The 22,217-nt window shown below is 45.1% G+C and overlaps 1 protein-coding gene across 1 annotated transcript in view; it reads right to left on the bottom strand.

Annotated features, from left to right (window-relative positions):
* Nucleotides 1-22,217, bottom strand: part of LOC144143120 (protein CIP2A homolog) — a 38,530-nt gene that overhangs the window by 9,647 nt on the left and 6,666 nt on the right. Inside the window, exons 3-7 of the mRNA XM_077674926.1 lie at nt 20,843-20,937; nt 16,463-16,556; nt 15,193-15,315; nt 13,011-13,150; nt 7,176-7,254 (exon numbers count right to left, since the gene is read on the bottom strand). Of these exons, the coding sequence (XP_077531052.1) occupies nt 7,176-7,254; nt 13,011-13,150; nt 15,193-15,315; nt 16,463-16,556; nt 20,843-20,937 (531 nt within the window). The remainder of the gene's footprint in view (nt 1-7,175; nt 7,255-13,010; nt 13,151-15,192; nt 15,316-16,462; nt 16,557-20,842; nt 20,938-22,217) is intronic.

The following is a 22,217-nucleotide window of genomic DNA, read 5'->3' as shown; positions in this document are numbered from 1 at the left end:
GACATGATTACAGTGTTGAAGGCATGATACTCGCTAACTAACGTAATAAATAGTATACCTGCATATATTACAAGACTCGAAACCGAATAATTCCAAGTAGCTCTTTATTGCTCTTCAACCCTTCCAGGCGCGAAGAACAAATCCTATTCTACTCGGGATGGCGTTCTATGATTTGAAGAAAATTACTTTTACTCTCTTGTCCTGGACTGACGACTCGGTCCACTAACCAGATCGATTTAATTGTTAAACAAAGTTTTCCCCTCCTCCTCTTGAGTGCAGTTTTCCTATAACGCATATCCGAATATCGGGAAGATATGGCTGTGCAAAATGTTCCGAAATATCCCTCCAGGTCTTAACAAACATATATGTGTTACTATATATTTAACAAAGACGTGACTCGTTTTGCTCAATAAACCTCCATACTGGTTAGATGCCTGGTATAGAATCAGCACGCGCGTATATACACACTGGGTTATTTGGAACTCAACTTACAGTTTTTGCAGTCTATAGTGCATGTCGGCAAACTTTCATGCCTTGACAACGTAAAGTGATGTGACAAAACGCGTTCGAGCGTTCGGCAAGGTTGCAAAAACTGTTTTACCTTACATATGATTACCGGGAATCGTGATGCCTTCTGCCAAAGCCGACAGCCCTGAAGGCCTAGAATTTGTTTTGGTCTTCCATTTTCGCTGTTGTCCGTTATTAGCAGATGACTGTTCCTTTTGTTCGAATGCTTACACGAGAAGCTGACGCCTAGCTCCGACTCTTCGCGCTCCGCACACCGGCTTCTCAAGGAATGGGGTGGCGCCGGCAATGTTTCTCCCGTAGCGGTACCCAAAACTATACTTTAATTGACACCATGAGCTAGTGTATGCGATTTTAAGCCCATTATTATGATAAAAAGTTACCCACACGCCAATTCTGGTGCGGACAAGCATCAGACGTTGACCGAGCGCAAAGAAACAGCAGGGAGAGCGATCCTGAGTGAAGCAGACGACAAATGCGAGAATCCCTAAGCTGACGTCACGGAGGCGCGCTTCGCAGCGCCGCCTGTGTTCGCGCTCACCGCCAATAGCTGATGGATTTAGGAATATGATGTTCAACTATGTGACTTACAACTAGAAAGATGCCATATATTTCTGCCGTACACATACTTGTCTTTACATTCATGGTTCTGTCTGCTTCAAAATTGGGTCCATGCGCAGAACAAGACACAGCAGTGAACGTTTTAGAGGCATTGCTGAAAAACTCTGCAGCCCTGTATTTATCCTGCAGATACTTAAAATGCTACGAAATCCCATTTCTTGGCGTCCTGTTCTTGTTGTATTGTAAGAAAAACAAGACACATGACACAGGACGAAGATGCCGCGGTGCTATAAGATCAGAGTGAGATGATTTGAATGTGTCTAAAAAGGAGACCTCATGAATACAGTCTACGCCCGTTACAACGGACCCTCTGAATCCGGAAAAAAACGTCCGCTGTAGCCGAAGTATGCAGTATCCGACGGGGGGGGGGGGGTGCAGGCGGGGCTATGAGCCCTACAGTACTTTGACCGATATTGCATGCATAGTACATACACTTTGTTCTTTCTACACGCCTGCAGCACCTCTGCACAGTGTTCGCGCGAGGGCAAAGAATCGCGTAAACACCGTTTCCAAAACTTAGCACCGGCACTTCGAAAAGGCCTAGCGCATGTGGTCAAGCGTGTAAAGACGCAAGATGAGCTGAGCAAATAACGCACGAATATAACTAGGCGCAAATATAAACCAGCTATAAAACATCAGTCGTGCCCATCAGCATTAGCTAGGCTCTTTTAAATCCCCTCACGACGAGGCAGGTTTTCCCGAAACCGTTCGTCAAACAAATCGGATCGCTGCCTGACGTTCCCTCAAGGCAGATTCCACATTTTTAGCGATTTTATTCTGGTCATTGAATCAGATGTAATGAAATAATCTGATGACGGTCAGCTGTAAAATCGAAAGTTAGACCAGTTGGACTGCGCACGGTTACCGGCAGATTGCACACAATGGATGGGGAACAACCCCTACTTGAGGCATTTCTTACCTTTTTCACCGAACGGAACGGGAACGATGCATGCGTGGGAATAATAAAAGCCGAACTTCACTGAACCCGAGTTTTTTATTACATAAAAAAACTAACGAGGGCAGACTCGCCTCCGAGTGCACCACTTCGAGTATTCGATTGCCCTGTTTTCAATCTCACCGGAGTCGCGTTTATCGGCAGCGGCCTTGTTCTTGACGGTACAGCGGACACTGTGCTTAGACAGGCCTGTACTTCTGGCGATGTCAGCCTGTTTTTCCTCGTGTTCAACAGCGTTAATTACGCTTAATTTGTCCGACAGTGAAATCAGCTACCCTGCCGCTCATGCCGCTGGTCGCACAAAAAAAAAAAGCCACTGGCTTGGCTTGGCTGCGCCAACGACCCGGCTGCCAGCAATGTTGCCAGACATAATAGTTTTCTTGCCAAAATAAACGAAAAAGCACACCGGGCGCCGGTCCCGCGGAAGTCCGCTATAAACGTTCAGTCGAAACAATTTTCGCCTAAAATTTAGTCTGTTGTAGCCGATAGTCTGCTCTAGCCGGGTCCGTTGTGAGCGGAGTGGACTTCATTTAAAATGCATGGGCACCAGACAAACCAACAGAAATGGTCTGTTGTAACCGAAAGTCCGTTGTTGCCGGATCCGCTGTAACGAGCGTAGACTGTAGTCACCTCGTCCCTCACTCTCTGCAAGAAGGGAACAGAAATTGATGGGCTGTATAAAAAGAGTCGAGTTGCGGATGTATCATATCATCAAAAACCAGTTTAAAGGGATGGTTATTCATTGAGGATATTTTGGAGGCACACAGAAGGTTCACTTATTCAAAGTTTGCGGCAATGGTCCGTAACCTGAGGGTACACAGATCATAATTTAGGTGACCATCACGGTGGCCAGAGATTGCTGAAAAGCAGCTGCTGTTGATACCAAATTAAGTCCGAAAATCACAAAGCTGCAGTAAAGACACACGAGCCTCACTTTTTAAACTGCAGGATTCGTTTGCCTCGCGTTAGTTTCCCGATTTGTGTTTGTACATGCACTTTGTCAAGGCAGACAGCAAAAAAAAAACGGCACAAAAGCCAGACAAAGTTAAACAAACACAAAAATAAGACACTAGTGTACGACTTCAATTGCATTCACAACTATATGCATTGATAGAGATAATTGTACAGCACATTTATTTCAGTAACGCGGAAAATTTAAAGAAATACATTTTTTTTCCGGTAGTACAGCAGCAGCTGATGTTGCTGTGTGTCTGACCTGCACTCTACCATCAATGGTGAAAATTCAAAATAGAAACAATTTTTAAATTTGAGGGTTTAATGCCCCGAAGCTACACTTTGGCTATAAGGTGAGCTGTAGTGGAGCACTCACGAATATTTTTACCCACTGGGGATCTTTAATGTGCGCCAAAATCTCAACGCAGGAGTATTTTCGCTTTCAGCGTCCATCTGAAAACCTGCTGCCATGGTTAGATGGAACTTACGTCCTTGGGCTCAGCAGCACAACAATGCCTTACCCACTGAGCCACAGCAGCGGGTATCGGTGAAAATTGTCACAAACGTCGATCCCGACCCAGTTGACAAACCAGCTGCTAAAGCAACACTACCCACCAAATCTCTGCCTGTTGTTGGTGAAAGTTATCACTGCTGTCGCAACTCAATTGACGCGCGAAATCGGCCACGCTAAATAGATTACCTCGATTTCTTTTTATTTATTTTTTTTAACGGTGCTAGGGCATTTGTTTCACCTGTGTCCAGTGCTGAGGCTGCTCAGCTACGCACACAAGCCTGTGGGCTTACGTGAGCTGGATATTTTGCTGCATTTGTACCTAGACAATAAAACATTGTTATTATTATTATTATTATTATTATTATTGTCGCTGCCCTTGTAAATGCAAATAAGCAGTGAATGGCACCAACCAGATGTGCAAAGACGACAAACATGCCCGGGGTGCGCGAAAAGCAATTGGCGCTAAACCTAACTTTACTCCACCAACTATCTGTTTGAAAAGTGAAGGTAAAAAGTCGGCGTGACTTCTTGCGCAGTGCGACAAAAAGAAACAAAAAAAGTCCCACAATATTTCAGTGTTGTTCCCTCTGCAAATATTTTTTTCACACGAAAGAGCTGAGCAAGTGTTAGTGCTAATTAAAGGAGAAATGAAGAGAAAATACAACTTCGTTCAATTTGAAAGAACTGGGATTGAGTACAGTTAAACCTCGTTATAACGAAATTGAAGGGGCACAGCGATTTGCTCGTTATAGCCAATATTTCATTATAGCTGTAACCGACATTTACTGAAAATATTATGCATTGTAGTTACCTAAAACAAAAAGCGGGCGAAATAGTATCTTGCTGCACGGCGATAGTCAGTAAAATAAACACATTCCGGAGGTAAAAAGGAAAAGTCACGAACCTACTTTATTGCAGTTCAAAACTCGTTTTTCAAACAGACTTTGCTACGAAGTCCGTAATTGGACATTGATGCGCCTTCCTGAGCGATGGCTCCCTCAGCTGCGGCCGCTACGTTCACGCCATCTTCGCCGCCCTCGTGCGCGCTGAAGTAGCGACGCAGCACATCCACCGCATCTATAAGTCCCTCCGACGCCGTCCTTCTTTTCAAGCCATGTGCAACAGCGCTGACGATGGAATCTCGGTTGCTCACGATGGTGGACAGCGTACTCGTCCACACGTCAAAGTCTCTTGCCACCTTACCACGGAGTGCACCTTACCTTCCTTCACGCCCGATGCGACGGCTTTTATCATAGCCATCTTCTGTTCAAGCGTGATATAGTCTTTCGCTTTCGCTTCCCGCCTGTCGCACTCGGGCTGTTGGAATCACGCCGGCAGTACGATAAGTTAAGGCTGAAGACTGCCAAAACCCACGCACACACAACTACGCAGCGACGTTGGCGATACGAACAGGGGAGGAGGGGTGGGGGAGGAAGGCGACGCAACCGCGCGCGCCGTGTGCATTGGGGTTCTTCTTGGGCTCACCGTGGATAGTCCGCGGATTCCCCGAAGCCATAGGGATACATGGGAAAATCGAACGTCCGCAGTGAGTCCGACACTGTAAATCGAAGGGCCCCATTGTCTGCATGGCGTGCGCAGCGAGAGGAGGGGGGGGGGGGGGGGGGGGGGGCGGCGGCTTCGCGGGCGCAGCGTCCGCATGGCGCGCCAGCCAGCTTCGCGCGCGTGGCGGGAGTTTTGAACTGCTAATACAGTTGCCGCGTCACGCACTGTCTCAAATCCGCGTTGCACACTGTTGTAAAATTAGCTCAAAATTTGATTCCTCAACGAAATTTGTTCGTTATATCCCGTAACGGGGACATTGGTTTCTATGGGGACTTTCAACGTGAATTACGATTTGCTCATTACATCCATTATTTCGTTATAGCCCGTCTCGTTATAATGAGGTTTCACTGTATCTCACTCAGCTTCATTACAGCCACAAAAGATGTTTTTTAACGAAAAAAAAAAGCAAGAAGTATTTAAAATCTTTCAAATTTTGCGCCACAGTGACGTGTTACGAGCAAGAATGACGTCATACGGGCCAACAATAAAACAATGTTCAGTGCGTTAACTGCACGTTAGCATTCAAGTGATGCGGTCAAATGGAACCAGAGGCCCCATTGCAGACATCCAGTCGTGTCATCGCGACAGGTCAGTTAGGCGACCGCCAATCGCACAAACAAGGTTCCGTGACGTCATGGAAAAGTTGCGGGAAATTGGCTAGGGGGTCGCGACTGCTTCACACGTTTTCTTTCATATCTCCGTTATTTGTTCGAAGATTGCGATGATATCGGTATCATTGGTATCGGGACTAAGCAGTCTTTTTAATAAACCCAAGTTGTATTTTGTCTTCATGGCTCCTTTAACTCTTTCGGGACCGCTCCTATAGGCCATCGGTCACATATGATCGATGGTTTCGCGAGCCTGCAGAATAAAAATTTTCGCTCGATGGAACACCTAGCGACATCTAGGAGATAGTTTGAAAACTATAGTTTTCTCTTTTGTGAAGTTTCTTTTTTTATCGCCAGGCGGCAACGCATCAGATATTTTATTCTGACGGGCGGTGGTTCCGAATGTAAACATACTCACGCGCGAGCGCGATAAGAGATCCGCGTCGTCTCGTCTCGCATATCTTCGCCTTCTACTGTGGATTTTGACGATGAGAGTGGCAGTGAAGAGTCGAAATGCGACTTTAGAGATCGCATTTCAGCTCAAGTGAGGATTCGGGTGTCGATCAGCCTGGAACATGAATCGCGCTCAAAGGTGGGTGTTGGTTTCGGTTTCAATTGGCTCTGGAGTAGGTATGTGCGCTCGAAATATGTTCTGGCTAGTTTATGTCTGTTAGCTAGGGTGTTAACTACCTATTGTGGTGATGTCCTGCCACCAGCGCAGAAACGGATCAAGTTTTCGCCGAGCCGAGAGCCCGGCGTGTACCTGGGCGACGACGTAGCCATGGCCCTAGTGCCAAAGAAATCACACACAAAACAAAACACCAGTTACACCTAGCCGCATCAAACTTTCGTGATGAATAACCAAAGCATTGTGTTAGATTTTGTATATCCTGAAATAATTTTATTCTTTTTAATTATTCTTAGATTTACGCTTTTTTCTATCTTTTTCAGTAGTTTTTTTGCGAAGTTCTTACTTTCTGATTTTTTCATGGTGCTATCGTCAGTGTTGAAGTAAAACACGGTATTGTATGTCAAAGAACATATAATTAGCTGCATTTTGGTATATGCTAAAGCAGGATGGTATCTTTGCTTCATGTAATAAAAATTTTTTACCGAGACCTCCCTTTTTCATCACTTTTTCCGGCGGTCCCGAAAGAGTTAAAGGAGCTATGAAGCCAAAATACAAATTCGTTTAATCAAAGAACTCGCCACTCAGCTCTAACCAATCCTGAAATATGCTGTTTAGTAAGTGGGTAAAAAAAGTGTTGAAATATTTTCAAATTTCTTGCCACAGTGATATATTATGGGCAGGAGTAACATAACTCCCAGGCATTCATATTTTGTTCGGCGATGTTCAGCTTGCACAAGTTGCAACTCTGGAGGACGCAACACCTTACATCACTGGTGCAAGTAAAAGCAAACAAACCAAACTCACAGCTTGCAGATCGACCAGCTCTCTTTGCACCTGCTTTTCAGCTATCTTGGCAGCGCAGGAAACGACCACGTAGTGGGACCTGCAGGAAATGCAACACGCAGTAGCTTTTGTCAGCGGAAACACTTCGGTATAATCAAGCTATTCAAGCACAATTCGACAAAAAGGGAATGTCTCGTTTCATTTAAACAAGAAAGTTGGGGTTAGAGCGAGCAGGGTGCAAAATGGCAGCAACAGTTTAAGGGAGTGCTCTTAAACCAACGTTTTTTAAATTTTCAAGCAAACTCTTAAGCTTGTCAGTCTTGCTGCTTTTGTCCCACCAATTTCAAGTATGACATTATTTGCAGTTGGTCAATTAGTTTCCAAGATAATTAGAGATAATTAGCCATTTTTGCCCAAACAATAGACAACACAGTGTTGATCATGAAACTGTAATACTATTAACCCGGGTGAAAGCAATAACAGAATCGGTTTTTTGATGCACCGCTTGGCACTACTTTTACAGCTCATTAAACTTTAGTGTTTGAAATCAGCATTCGAAATGTTTCCTTACCACTGCTGCCACCAAGGTTTAATGAGCTGTAAAACTAGTTCAAGCGGTGCATCAAAAAAAAAAAAACGATCCTGTTAATGCACTCAGCAGGGTTCATAGTATTACAGTTACAGTTTCATGACCAACACTGTTATGTCTGTCGTTTCACCAAAAATGGCTAATTATCTCTAGTTATCTTGGAAACTAATTGACCAACTGGAAAAATAATGGCATATTTGAAATCAGTGGGGAAAAAAGCAGCATGACTGAGCAGCTTCACAGAGTTTATTTAACAATTAAAGGATTTGACAATTGTGACAATTGTCACATCCTTTAATTGCGACAATTTTTTGGTTCTGGTGCCCTACTAGCAACGAAAAAAAAAAAACAAAAGGTCAGTTACTTTTTTAACAATTTAACGAGACATCAGTGTAGAAACCACAAATAAAGAAAAGTGAGCACAGACGTCACTTTTTTCACGGGTGCTGAGCTTTACAATTTCAGCTGCATGTTTCTGCTGGGTTCACTTTTCGTTCGCTGTAACTTTCAATACCAGCTTTATTTTTTTTTATGTAGTCTCAGTGGTTTTGAAAATTTCGGAAAACAAGAAAAAAAAAAAAACACTTTTTGTGCGGAAATTTACTTTTAATTACCCAATGGCCTAATTAGATGTCGTGCTCTAAATCACTAATTACTTGCTCCACAAGCTCAATTCTCTTGTTTGTAAGCTCATATGATCGGAATAATAAGGAAAATACACACAAAAAAGATTTCCGCTCGAAATAGCAAATTCAGGGCTGCTGAAACGGTTAATTTTTGCCAAAAAAGTTGGCTTTGACACACGTTCAATTTGAATGACGAACATTTTTTTTTCAAATACAGTCTATGCCCGCGTCTCATCAAAACCTAGCCCATAACAGCTCTGCTGTAATAAATCGATTGATTGATTGTAGGGTTTAACGCGCCGACGCAACGCAGGCGATGAGGCGCGCCGTAGTGGAGGGCTCCGGATTAATTTTGACCACCTGGGGATCTTTAACGAGCGCCGAAATCTCGTACAATCGGGCGTTTTTGCTTTTCGCCACCATCAGAAAAGCGGCCGCCGCGGCCGGGAATCAAACCCGCGACCTCGTGCTCAGCAGTGCAACGCCTTAGCCACTGAGCCGATTCGATTCGATTGTAGGGTTTTAACGCGCCGACGCAACGCAGGCGATGAGGCGCGCCGTAGTGGAGGGCTCCGGATTAATTTTGACCACCTGGGGATCTTTAACGTGCGCCGAAATCTCGCACACACGGGCGTTTTTGCTTTTCGCCACCATCAGAATAGCGGCCGCCGCGGCCGGGAATCGAACCCGCGACCTCGTGCTCAGCAGCGCAACGTCTTAGCCACTGAGCCACCGCGGCGGGTCTGTAATAAATCGAATGATGGACCAGCGCATCACTTCGAAGATGGCATATATTTAGTGTCGCACACCACTCAAGGCAGCTGCAAGCCACGGGTCGCTTGTTTTACCAGTTAGAGCATTCACGTGGCAATGGCCACACAGCACCAGTGCGGCTGCTGCAAACAGCGAAAGCATGTCGCAAGGAAGCGAGTGACCAGAGACGCCTGGTAACAAAGAAAGGACAGGCAAGGACAAGGTGCGTCTGGCGCACAAGTTTCGTGATCCTCCACCTGACGCTCTCCATGGCATTAGATGGCACAGCAATGCAAATTTGCGTCGCTCCCGCAAACTTTTGCAGCCAACTTTACATACGCGCTGCACATATCCGCACGTACGGCAAACCCTTGCTACGACAAAATCACTTCATTAAAGCGAGAGCTTTCTCAGTGGGACCACTGGCATCCTGCCACAAAACTAACGCACTTCCCCGTAGACTGGTCGGTAGACCGAAAAGCTCCGATACGATCTCTGGACACGCAGCACGTGCGCGAAATCGGGCGTCCATTGTGTCTAAACGATTACTTCAAAACCACGAAAAAGGAATGGTTTTAGATAATACAAAAACAAGCGTTGATTACGAGAAAGGAGCACAATAGTATACCTTCACCTCATAAACGACATACAAGTATACGTTTAGACAGTTCGCAGATGCGTTTACTTATTGCGGGAAAAATTGTCGCACGAGCTCGTTCTTCACTTGCGATTTGGGTCTTCAAAGCTTGATGATTGATTGGACGCATTTCTAGCTTGTGCGCTTCTCTCAACACTTCCGTTAGGAAAGGATAGTAAAGTTTTTTGAAAGTTTTAACAGCCCCAAATACAGTGCAGTGCTAGCAAATCATCCCTTCTTTAAGGGGGGACGCGGCTTTCAACTTCGGAAAAATGACCAAATCATCGTTTTTTTGAAACCCACATATTCGGCTTCTATGTTTCCTATTCTGTGCGCCTGCAAAGTTTTTACGCTGAAAAGCGTCGCAAAGTGGCATAAAAAAATACTTTTGTCAGGCGCGGTGACAAACTATCAGCGCAAAAGGGCGAAAAAACGGCAATTTTCGGAGCGCTCTATCTCCGCAACGGTGCCACCGGGCGCGGCCATTTTGATATGGTTAGATCGGCCGAGCGATCGTCTTTCCGGTTCCGCTCGTCTCTTGTATCTTCGTTCATTCACAAACGCACAAACGGCAGAAAAGAAACGACGCACAAACGAAACTAGAAATAGATGCTGAAGCGCTATTGGTCCTCCGGTCTCCTGATTGGATGTCGCGGGTGCAAAGCAAGATGGCGGCCGCCTGAGCTGCGTAGCGAGCGGATGGAGTTCATTTTCGCCGCTTCGCTCGGCCGAGTTTCTGTTCAATCTGTGGTATTCAACACGCACGTTATCGCGATGGGAATGCCAGAGATAACGAGCCAGATTACGGGAAGTTGTGTGGCTCGAAAGGCGGAGGTCATCGAACGCTTCGTGGTGCGCGTGACTCTACCGTCGCCAGACCTTGGAGGGTGACGCGGTGTGCGCGCTTGCGATAGCGGTTCGTGAAGTGAACTTTTAGTCGGATTTGCGATGTTTACACGCTTAGTTATTGCTGTGTTTTGACTGTGGGCTCGCTAGCCTTGAGAAAGAAACGGTCGACGCGTCAAACGCTGCGGCGCGCACGGCATAGCCGACGCGCATTGGAGCATCACATGACTGGGCAACCGGTTACGATTGAATGCCAGTAGTTGTAATTAATGCCTGCGACATTAGATTTAATATTAAAAGTGACCTGACAAGCCATATCAGGGATAATCAAAGTACGATATGTCGCGGTAAGCGTGCGCTGCGATGCGCGCGAGTCATATCGCCTTTCTTGCGCTACGTTTTTTATTCCTGTGCACTTGTAATTTTCATGCAAACAGGTTTGAGTTAGTAATATAGGAATAAAAATATGCTCTCTGCGTTAAAAATGTACGTTACTGTGGCAGCATTTAACAGTGATTTTTTTAGGGAAATTATTGATACCATTGCTTAGGGCATACTGGCTGTGCTGCGAGAAATATTGGATGCCTTGAATGTCAAAAGTAGTAAAAAAAATATGCTCTTGCATTGAAGTTGGGAGTTATGCAGAATACTCTACCAAGCTTCAAAGTAGCTCATTTTCATCCTTGTGGTATGCAAACTTTTGGCAATGAACACCTGCACGTATGAGTACTAAGTTGCTGTGCCAGGTAAGATAAAGCATAAAAAAAGCCAAAAATGTTCAAATTTAAGTAAAAAAAATGCTTAACTTGTTGCCATGGTGACAACACTGCAAAAGGAGGTTGTCCACTGCGATACAGCCAACCCGCTAACCTACTTTGCATTGAAAGCCCATTGAAACCCATCTTCCCCTCCGTTTGGTTTGCAAAGGGGGTATGTACTCTTCACGGAGGAGCTGAAAATGATGTTTTCTGGAAAGAGAAAGGCTGTAAAAGGCACTCCAATTTCAAGGCAAGGCCCTCCAGAAGCCCCATGTTCAAAAGGACATGAAAGGCTGCAACCGTGGCGACTTTTGATAAGTGAAACCTATGTTGCAACTTCGGAAGCCGTTTTCTCAAAACAGTTTTTTTTGCCACCTATGTCGCTTGTACCAGGGATTTCTTCGTGACCACTGGGTCTATTTTGATTCCGTTTCTTGCATTACATTCCTTGATGAACAGTTCAGGTCGTGACACTTTTGGTTTTCCAGATTTGTTTTTTGTGATTTTGATTTGATTGATTGTGGGGTTTAACGCGCCGACGCAACGCAGGCAATGAGGCGCGCCGTAGTGGAGGGCTACGGATTAATTTTGACCACCTGGGGATCTTTATCGTGCGCCAAAATCTCGTACACACGGGCGTTTTTGCTTTTCGCCTCCATCAGAAAAGCGGCCGCCGCGGCCGGGAATCGAACCCGCGACCTCGTGCTCAGCAGCGCAACGCCTTAGCCACTGAGCCACCGCGGCGGGTATTTGTTTTTTTGTGACTTTTTTATTCAAATAGTCGTTCACAGTCGACATGCCTGTTGCACATTAACCTCTAAAAAAATGAAAACTAAAAAATATTGTTTTGTAAAAAAAAAATTCTAAAACTGTCACGACCTCGCCCATTCATTTGGGAATGCAAAGCACTTCGAACAAGTTTTCTATCGTGTTTTATAAGTCGCTCAAGCTCGGTACAAGCGGAACAGAAAGAAAATTTAATAAATAAAAAAGTTATCAAAATATTATCTTGAAATTTTTATGGTGTTATCACAGAAGCATTTCCAGTTGCTGTGCCAATTTTCATCAAAATCCACTCAGAAATAAAAAAGTTGATTTTGAAAGCCACGTCCCCCCTTAAAAGAAGTGCCACCTATTAGGAAGCCAGCTAGTTTCCTGTACCAAGGACTTCATTATAATGGCGGTTTACTGTATGTGTACATATGAGCACCACACAAAAAGAAAAAGCCACCGCTGGAATACAGCCCAAAGCCGCCTTATTTCAGTATCTCTGGGCTTAGCGCTTCTACAAGCGGCTTTGAATCTTGCTTCTTTTTGACGCCACTAGTACGCCAGTTGTTGAAATTTATAAAATTAAGACCGATCCGATGCGGGCATTCACTCAGAAAATGCTGCAATCTTCGTTTGTGCGTTTATCTCTGCCTCAAATAGGACCTAGATTTCCTTTTGTGTTAAACCATGCTGACAAGTCTCGGCCTTGCCAATAGTGCTAGCAGTTCGAAAAGCTCTTGCTTATATACACTCCTCGCTTTCAGCTTCGGTTGCAAAAAGCATTTCTACCGTAACAGCTTCAAGAAAAAGGTGACGCGTTACAAAAAAAAATGCCCAGGTAAGCAAAGATATGCCTCGACAATAAAAATGTCTTACTTGAGAATGAAGGCCCTCCTCTCCTGGCTGTTTAGAAGGTCTTCGAGGATATCGGCGGCAATTTTTTTGGCCTCAAGGACGTTGGATACCACCGTGCACAGGACAAGCTGAACGGTCTTCTTCATGGAGTGGCTGAATATCTGCAGTGGAGTAAAGCAATCAGCCAGATATCCAAGACTGGTGGATTCGTCCATACTTCTAACCCTTTAGGGACAGAGCACACACGACCAAACATTAAAAAAAAAAAAAAAAAAAGGCAGCTTATTGCAGCCACAAGACAGAGCAAGTGTTTGCGATGATATGCGATTTGCTTATGACAGAATGTGATAATGAAGACAACGCGTTTTTGCTGTCACGTTACTCCCACAACAGCTCTTAAAGATTTTTTTCACGAAACAATCTGCTCGCTGGCAGTCAAACCTTGTTGAAAATTCTGCATTTCCTGTCTGATCTTTTATCGAAGGAATCCAATAAAATGCCTGGTCCTTTGAAAGACCCTAAAATTCATCATTACCTTCCTAACGACCCTCGATTCTACGCACAAAAGAGAACCAAAGTTATCAGCCTATTCTTAAAAAACCGGGGTTGTTTAGAATGAATCAAATGAATAGGGCTATTGAAAGCCAAAGGAACAAAGGATTGTAAAGTGCAACGTTACCTTAATGTGTCAGTGTAAACAAAGATAGTCAAAGCAAGCTCTTAAAAATGTTTAAAAATACAGACAAGATGTTAGAAAAATTAGCAGGGTGTTGTACAAACCAAGTGACTGGAAAAGATAATGTTTGACAGGCTAAAGTAGAAGCTCATAGCGGTAATGGCAAACCAACATACAAATCAAGCAGCATGTTACAGCTGCCTTTGAGCTGGTACCATGTCCTGGAAAATACACACGGCAAATCTAATGTCATTCAAACTGAATGACATTAGCTGTAAATGACATTCGGCTCGGCCGTGCAAGTCTACACGGTGGAACAAAATGTCATTTGATTGTGATAGCGGTGACGATTAGCAAGCTCGCAAAACTGCAAAATTACATTTCAAGCGCATCTAGAATGTTTTCACACGTAATATTAAAAAAAAAAAAAGAACGCAAGGAATATTTTTCAAATTAAAATAAGAAAACCACCAATTTGGGTGACATCAGTAGACCTCACAAGCTGAGACACGTCGGCGAAAAATCCGGATTAGGGTAACGCGCGCACTGGGGATGAGATTTTCTTTTTTGTCAGTGCTTGCTGGTCTTTATTAGAACAACAATACAAAAAAAGAAAATATAAGTTTACTGACAGTTTTTAGAAACAGCATTCTTTGGTTTGTTACTGAATTTTCCTGTCTAGGGACGCGCTACTGCTGTCGAGGCTACTCATTTGGTCACTAACTGAGGTCCAGGACCTCAGTTAGCCGCTAAATGTCATTCGCCTCAAATGTCATTCGGTATTCTTGTGTAGCACTGAACTAATGACATTTAGAGCAAATGACATTTGCTGTAAATGTCATTAGATCTGCTGTGTGACAGGGGTATTACAATAGTGCCCTCAAACCAATAAAGAAATGCACCACATGTAAACTGCTGCTTAATAAATAACACTGTCAGCCCTGCAAGCACTGTTACTCCTCCGCAACCAGGGGGGTAAATCAAACTCAAAAGTGACATTAACTACGATTCAAAATGGTGTAAACTATTTTAACAGTACGGCCATAATTCAACGTACTGAGCATTAACCAAAATATCCCAGTTAAACGGCACTCACAAATGGCTCATGCAATCCTCGAATGGGACATTTCGCTTTTACAAATGGCAAGGAGAGAAGGGTTGGCGCAGGTATGGCAAAGACTACTCCAGATGGCGCAAGATTTGCCCTTTGATGCAGCAATCACATCACTGTGAGCAGCGCTAAGGAAGACGCTACACAGAGAAAGGTACACAAAGACAGGCGCAGACTTTGTGTACCTCTCTCTGCGCCTGTCTTTGTGTACCTCTGCGCCTGTCTTTGTGTACCTCTCTCTGTGTAGCGTCTTCCTTAGCACAGTTTACCCCTTCTGAGAAAATGCACCAACTCGCCCAACAACAAGTCCTACACTGCGAGCAGGCCAAAGCCATGCACGCACAAAAATGATCCGTTTAAGAACGTTTGAGAGCATCACAGCATGCTTAGGACAAAAGACCGCGAACGCTTCCCACCTTGTCGCTGGTGAACTTGTCGAGCGACAGGTTGGCGAAGATGGCGAAGGTGTGCATGACGACACAGCTGTTGTCATGCACCAGCTTGGGCACCAGCGACTTGCACAGCTGGCCCAACCGGGGCTGCGTGCGGGGGGGCACAGAAAAGCACACGCCAAACGATTTATCCACTTGCGCAAGTTCTGCGGTATAGCCAGTGACAATCGCACCGGTCTTCACATTTCCACTATTTTCTACCTTACTTAAGGGGGACACTGGTCTTGAAGACATTTTCGTTATTTTTAAACCAATCTCCTTGAAATTCGCACATTAAGTGTGTTTTGACATTCTGAGCACAAATATGCAGTCAGTTTTCGTCTATATAGTCTAAGTTCAGAGTTGGGCAACATGTTATGTCATTCCATATCGGGCAATTTTTAATTATCTGCTTATCATATACTTGAATACTTTTTGTCCCTTTGTGCTCTAGAAGGACCAGGGAGTGCAACTATACCACAGCAGTAATTTTATCACTGTTTCTGCAATTGCTGTACACTTCATAAATGTCAGGTCATCAATTATCAATGTTTTCATAACGCAAAATTCATCAAAAATTATACCAGTATAAAAAAATTCTACATTTTCGTAGTTTTGTTGCACTCTTCCGTTCTTAAGCTTTCGAATGCAGCAAGAATGACGCAAATCTGACCAGTACATCCTAAGATATTGTACCCGACAGTTGACCTCGTGGGGAAAAAAACTGGTTTTGAGAAAACAAGGCACGAAGTTCGGAAATGCAGGGGAAAATGGCCATAAGCCAACTTCAATTGGCGACAGCTTTGTAAATACTGGTAGTACAGCCATAATATTTTGCAGGTACATTCTTTATGACCTATAGACTGCAAATAAAATTAATACAGAAAATTGATTTTTTGGCAAATTTTTGGTCCTCAAGAATAGTGTCCACCCTTAACAAAAAAAAAAATAAATAAAAAGCTACATGTAAGAGTGGTTTCTTCGTGTTCTCAGTGAGTTAATCTATCGATTTAGAGCAACTTGTATTTTGACGTCAGTGTACCTTTAACTTTTCGGTGCTTTTGATATTACCAAAAAATCTTGTGAAGTTTCGCTCGTTTATTCTAGGACTCTAGAGCCTAGCTTGAGGCCTATACAGAATTACCACCGAGCTTTCCGCTATACATCGAAATCTGAATACCTCATGTTGAAATGTAAACGTGGAAAAATAGGAGTGGAGTTAAAAAGAACAGCCAAACAAATGGCAAGTGCTTACCATCATGCACATGTACCGCTGTACCACAGGGCTCCAGGAGATATAGTTGAGAAGCTCCAGACAGGGCAGAAAGAGTTCGCTGTCTTCCGATTCACTGAAAGTTTACACACAAAAAATGCTTGCCCTTAAGTTCCAACCCTTAACGAACAACACCACATGAGCTGCCTGTCTACAAGTGCACGCTTTTGCCTGCAATCACACTCAGCCCATTAAACGAAGTTTTGTGAATTCATTGGCCATGGCTAAAAGTCACTGACAGGTCCTGGCTAGCTGAAACATGCAGTATGGTCACCTCTTGGTTGTTAAAGGGGCCCTAAATAGGCTTCCGAAGGTCGCCATTTCAATCACGCAATCGCTAGAGTACCCCTTCACGACAACGTATACCAAACATTACACCTCTGCGTAAAGCAGGGGCCGCACAAACACGAAAAAAGATTTCACTTTCTCTCCTGGCTCACCAACCATACCATGCCGCCACACTGCCGCGCTCTGACGCAGTTCTGTCTGGCTCTGACGCACCTCTGTGACGCACAAGACATTGCCCAGTACGGCGCCGCAAACGCGAACCGCAGCGACAGCGCTCACTGTGCAACCGGAATCTGGTGGGCAGAGCATGTGCGTTGAGTGCTAAAAAAAAAAAAAAAAAAAAAAAAAAAAGCGCGTGCAGGGCTTAGTGCAGCCAATGACTGCACGTAAATCAAGGAGGGTGATGGATTGCCCTGTTTCTCTCGGTGGTCTCGCGCCGGGGCGATGACGTCGTGGCTTCCACAGTGCTTCGGAGGAGCTACTAGAGGAGGAGAGCCCCAGGCCTTATGGGTGGCCCCTTTTAATGAGCGATAACTCAGCTAATACTTAACGCATTTAAACAATTTTTGCAAGACGACGTTCCTTGGATAGTACTCCAGTGACTGCGCATGCGAAATCGTAACATTCAGCAGCCTAATTAGGGCCCCTTTAAACACTGGCAAGGGTTCCTAACTATCAACGGACTAGGTGCATCTCAGGTAGTGAACTTATGCTCTTACAAAAAAAAAAAAAAAAAAAAAAAAAAAAAAAAAAAAAAAAAAAAAAAAAGGAGCCAACTTGAAGCGCATAGGCACATCTATCGGGTGCCCCCGCCCGGTCGCAACAACTTGGTGGCAGCGGTGGGATGCGAGCGGCCAGCCGCTGTTGCAGCCGTGAAGAAGTCCAGAAGCCGTAGGCTAACGTAACTGTTTACTTCATAGCGAGAGGTGAGCCGAAGCCAAAGAACAATGCCCCGACGGGCGAGGTTACAATACAGGACTCGAGCAGAGCGACAACATCGATTCGCTGCTCTAACAGGAATGGTTTACAACGCTTGGGCAAGCTCTATTTATACCCAAAAGCGATAACGGTCAAACGCAACACGCTGGAACACGCACAACACTCTTTCCAGAGTTCGTAAGCCGTTCATAGCCTCGGGCACGTTGAGTCCGAGAGAGGGGAGAGAGGAGGACTCCGTTGCGATCACCGGGGCCTCTGTCCTTGAAGAGCGTGGAGACGAGCCACGCAGGCAGCCGCCAAAGTTCAGCCGCCGCAGGCAGCCGCCGAATGCGCAGAGAGCGAAGCGTCTGACGAGGCTTTGTCGCAACTTGTTGCCGACATGATTGCGTCTGTTTTCGAAGGCGCACGAGTGGCTTCGCCGCACAGCCGAGGAGTGATGCGGGGAAGTACTGCGGCGCTGGCCCATTCGTAACACCCCTAGCAGGCGTCTCGGACTGCGTGGACACATTGCTCGGAGTGTAGGTAGGCCTAGGGTGCAAGGGGACATTAGGCCTGCTGTTGATTTTTTCGTATCAAATGGACTGCGCGTGATGGTGTCCTGAGGGCATGTTCGCGGAAAAAAGTGCCAAAGCTATGGATAAGAATTTTGTGCCCTTGCGAGACAAACCGTCAAAAGTGAAGGAGAGGGCAGGGCGTGGGCCCTCCTAAACGAGCTTAGTTTGAACGATTGGAATCTGGAGTTAAGTCAACTAAGAACGGGCACCTCGATGTCTTCTTCCCCACAAAAACTCATAAACTAGACCTGCTCTTCAGGGCCCTTGTTTCTGAACGAGGTTCTTGGCAGCGGGTAGTGTCGGGGTTCCTACAGAGGAACCTGTCTAGGCTAACCATTATGGACCCCTTTCGGGTTCCCAATTCAAGCAGAATTGTGGAATTCTTGAAGCTAGACAATCCAACGGACTGCCGAGCGCTCAGTGTTGACGTAGAAGACCTTTTTAATTCCCTGCCCCATGTTGAGCCAATGAAAAGCGTGAAGATGTGCATCGTCAAAGATAATGATAAACAGGTCTTCATGACCCGCTGTGGCATTTCTGTAGAGTGCTTTTTGGAACTTCTTACTTTTTACCGCCAGCCCACCTTTGTAGACTGGGGAGGGCCGCTGTTTGTGCAAAGATCCGGTGTTTGTATTGGATCATGTCTTGCCCCAGTACTCAGCGATATTTTTCTCAGCAGGGTTGACCGTGCCATTGAGCGAAGCCTGTGTGGTCTGGCAAGTAACATTCTTAGATATGTGGATTATTACCTTGCCTTTGTGAACCCTGATGAATTACCACACATAGCCATTGATCTTCTGAAAGGGTTCCGTGAAAGTGGTTTCGGTTTGAAGTTTACTGTCGAGCTTCCAAAAAACCAAAACTGCAGTTTGTGGACCTCCATTTAGGATTTGAGGTAGGCCATGTCTGTTGGATGTACTTGCCTCACTCTGAGAAACCCCTCCTAAATTATGGCTCAGGACATTGTGGTAAAAAAGCATGAGCACAGATATGTGAACTGCCAAACCGGCGCCGTGTTCCACGTCCCTCTTTTGTGTTGTTGTGCATCATACATAGGGCAGACTGGCAGGTGTGCGAACGTTAGATTACGAGAGCATGTGCTCTCCTTCGACAAACGCCCGCAACCGCATTTGCCCTCACACTGCAACACGTGTGGCTGCCACCCAGTGTTTGAGGAAACCAATATTGTTATTGAGCACCCGAAGCAGTTACACCGAGAGATACCGTATTTACTCACGTAATGAACCCACTTTTTTGCCAGAAAATTCGGCATGAATTTGGGGGGGGGGAGGGTTCATTATGCGGAAAAAAATTGCAACAGATTTTTTAAAAGTTGAAATTCCACACAATAAAGTTGCTAAGAGAAGTGCGTCAGAGCCTTACCATTACCGTAAAAACACCTGGGTGATTATGGAATGGAATTTCTTTTTTATTCTGACCATGCCAGTGGCCCCCTACTCGCCGTGGAGCTGTCCGCCTCACTGAAGTCGCTTGCGGCTTCACAGTCGGCCCAGAGCGCACCGTCTTCCGTGCCGTCATGGCACTCCAAAACTTCTTTTCTCACACCCGGAAACTTCCCTTTTTTGGGCCCACGAAACACACGACGATCCTTGTTCACCGACCAAAAACCTTGTTTTCGCGTACACGCAGTGGGTCAACACTGAAATGACGCCCAGCCATGAGCATCAAGGCATGCTGTGCATCAAGCACATCATGATGCACATCATGATGCACATCATGATGCACAGTGCTTGCTCCCATGTGCATCAGCGCATGCTCCACCTAAGGTCCAGGGACCTTAGCTCCACCACCTTCAGTTTAAAACTGTCTGTGCAGCTCATGTACTGGCCCATCGTACGGCTCGCACCAGGAGCACACACAAAGAAAAAAAAAGGTCGGAACACAGCTGAACAACAATACCACGGATCGCCATGGCGAAGTCACGGAACAGCAAGAGCAGGGGAGTGCGGAGTACGTTTTGTGCTTTGTTCGCACGCCGCCAAAACCAGCCGGAACGGCAAAGAGCAGGGAAGGAGTGTGGAGTGCGTTTTGCGCTTTGTTCGCAGGCCGCAATGCCTTTATGCCACAAGGTTTGTTTTGTGTTCAGCAGGCGGCGCACCGAAAGCGCGCAATTTTTAAATTGTGAGCCGCAGCACTGCCGCTCACAATTCTGGCTAGTGTTAAGATTTCTTTTTGTTGGAATGCGTTTTTAGCATTTCTGCGTGTGCTGTGGCGTGATATCAAGTTACTGTGTGATGGTCTAAGGGATCAGCAAATGTTTGTGGCGGGTTTTCAATAAATTCAGTCAGAGTCAGCGCCTGTCCCGTGGTTATTCTTCCGTCTGTCCCGTCTTTCGCGCTGTGATTAAGTATGAACTTTTTCTCTACGTAAAAAACTTCTAAAATATGAGCGCATTCTCTTTTTGGTCATCATCACCATCATGCCTAACACATTCAATGCCTTCGCGTTTTCGCGTGCAGCCCGCCCCGCCCAAATAATGTAATTCGGTATCTCAAGGGTTTAAACACTTAGTCGTTTTTCGTGCACGTGTGGCACGTATATAACACGAAAATGAACTCACACGTGCTTGAAGAGGAAGTCACTGAGGTAGCCAATCTTGGACTCTGTCATTGTGACCTGGTACCTGTAGCACACGTCTCGAAGGAGCTCGATTATCTGCAGTTTTGAACACAGACACACACACAAAAAAAAGAAACAACAAGAGGAATACGTTCATCATACAACTTTGACGGCAAGGATTCAGGCACATACAAGGGTTGCTTAAGCTCACAACGAATGGTGCTTTTTAAAAATCACAAGAAAACAAACAACAACAACCAAAACTGCGAGAAATGGAGCGCAATTTTGCAACCAAGTATTGCTCGAACATTAGCAGAAGCCTTTAAAGCTTAGATCATTTGAGGCAAACATATGTGGTGGTGTGCGTACAAGGATAAGTCCTTGAAAAAGGATGCTTACCCACTATCTTAAACCTACCACTTGTGAGCTTGGAAAATTTTGGTAAATCCAAGGTTATCACTCCAGGTTGAACCCAGAAAAGCGTCAGCCTGACTTTCAAGGTCAGCCAAGGTAAAGCCAGCGCCTCACGCGGCTTTGGCTGCATACCAGTTCTCTGCGTGTTCATTGTGTGCTCTTGGTGCAAAAACCGTGCTGTTGCTCAACAAACTTTCTTTGACAGGGCCATGCAGACAAAATACAAGTTTGTTTTATTCGAAAGACTAAGTGTTTTATATGGCCATAAGTGCTCGTTCGGCAGCAAATGATGCTTTATTCACAGAGAAAGGAAATATTTTAAGTAAAAATTTCCATGCTCCCGCTAAATCGTGTTTTCGTGACGTCAACAATGACGTATTAACAGCAAAGCCTTAAAGGAGCCATGAAGAGAAAATACAACTTCGTTTAATTTGAAAGAACTAGGATTCAGTATCTCACTCAGCTCCATTACAGCCACAAAAGGTGTTTTTCAACGACAAAAAAAAAGCAAGAATTATTTAATAAATTTCAAATTTTGCGCCACAGTGCAAGAGTGACGTCATACGGGCCAACAATAAAACATAATTTTCAGTGCGTCCACTGCGCATTAGCATTCAAGTGATGCGGTCAAATGGAACCAGAGGCCCCATTACAGACGTCCAGTCATGTGTCGTCGCGACAGGTCAGTTGGGCGGCCGCCAATCGCGCAAACAAGGTTCCGTGAAGTCATAGAAAAGTTGCGGGAAATTGGCTAGGGGGTCGCGACTGCTTCACACGTTTTCTTTCATATCTCCGTTATTTGTTCGAAGATTGCGATGATATTGGTATCATTGTTATCGGGACTAAGAAGTCTTTCTAATAAACCCAACTTGTATTTTGTCTTCATGGCTCCTTTAAAACTAAATATAGCCTGCTGACCAGGGCTGCTCCTATCTCACAGGCACCTGTTTAATTGGTGTTTA

Source organism: Haemaphysalis longicornis, unplaced genomic scaffold (assembly GCF_048455015.1).
Source record: "Haemaphysalis longicornis isolate Haplotype H1 unplaced genomic scaffold, Haemaphysalis longicornis Haplotype H1 scaffold_6, whole genome shotgun sequence".
Lineage (NCBI taxonomy): Eukaryota > Metazoa > Arthropoda > Arachnida > Ixodida > Ixodidae > Haemaphysalis > Haemaphysalis longicornis.
Note: the sequence above shows the minus strand (reverse complement) of the source record. Positions and strands in the feature narration are given on the sequence as shown.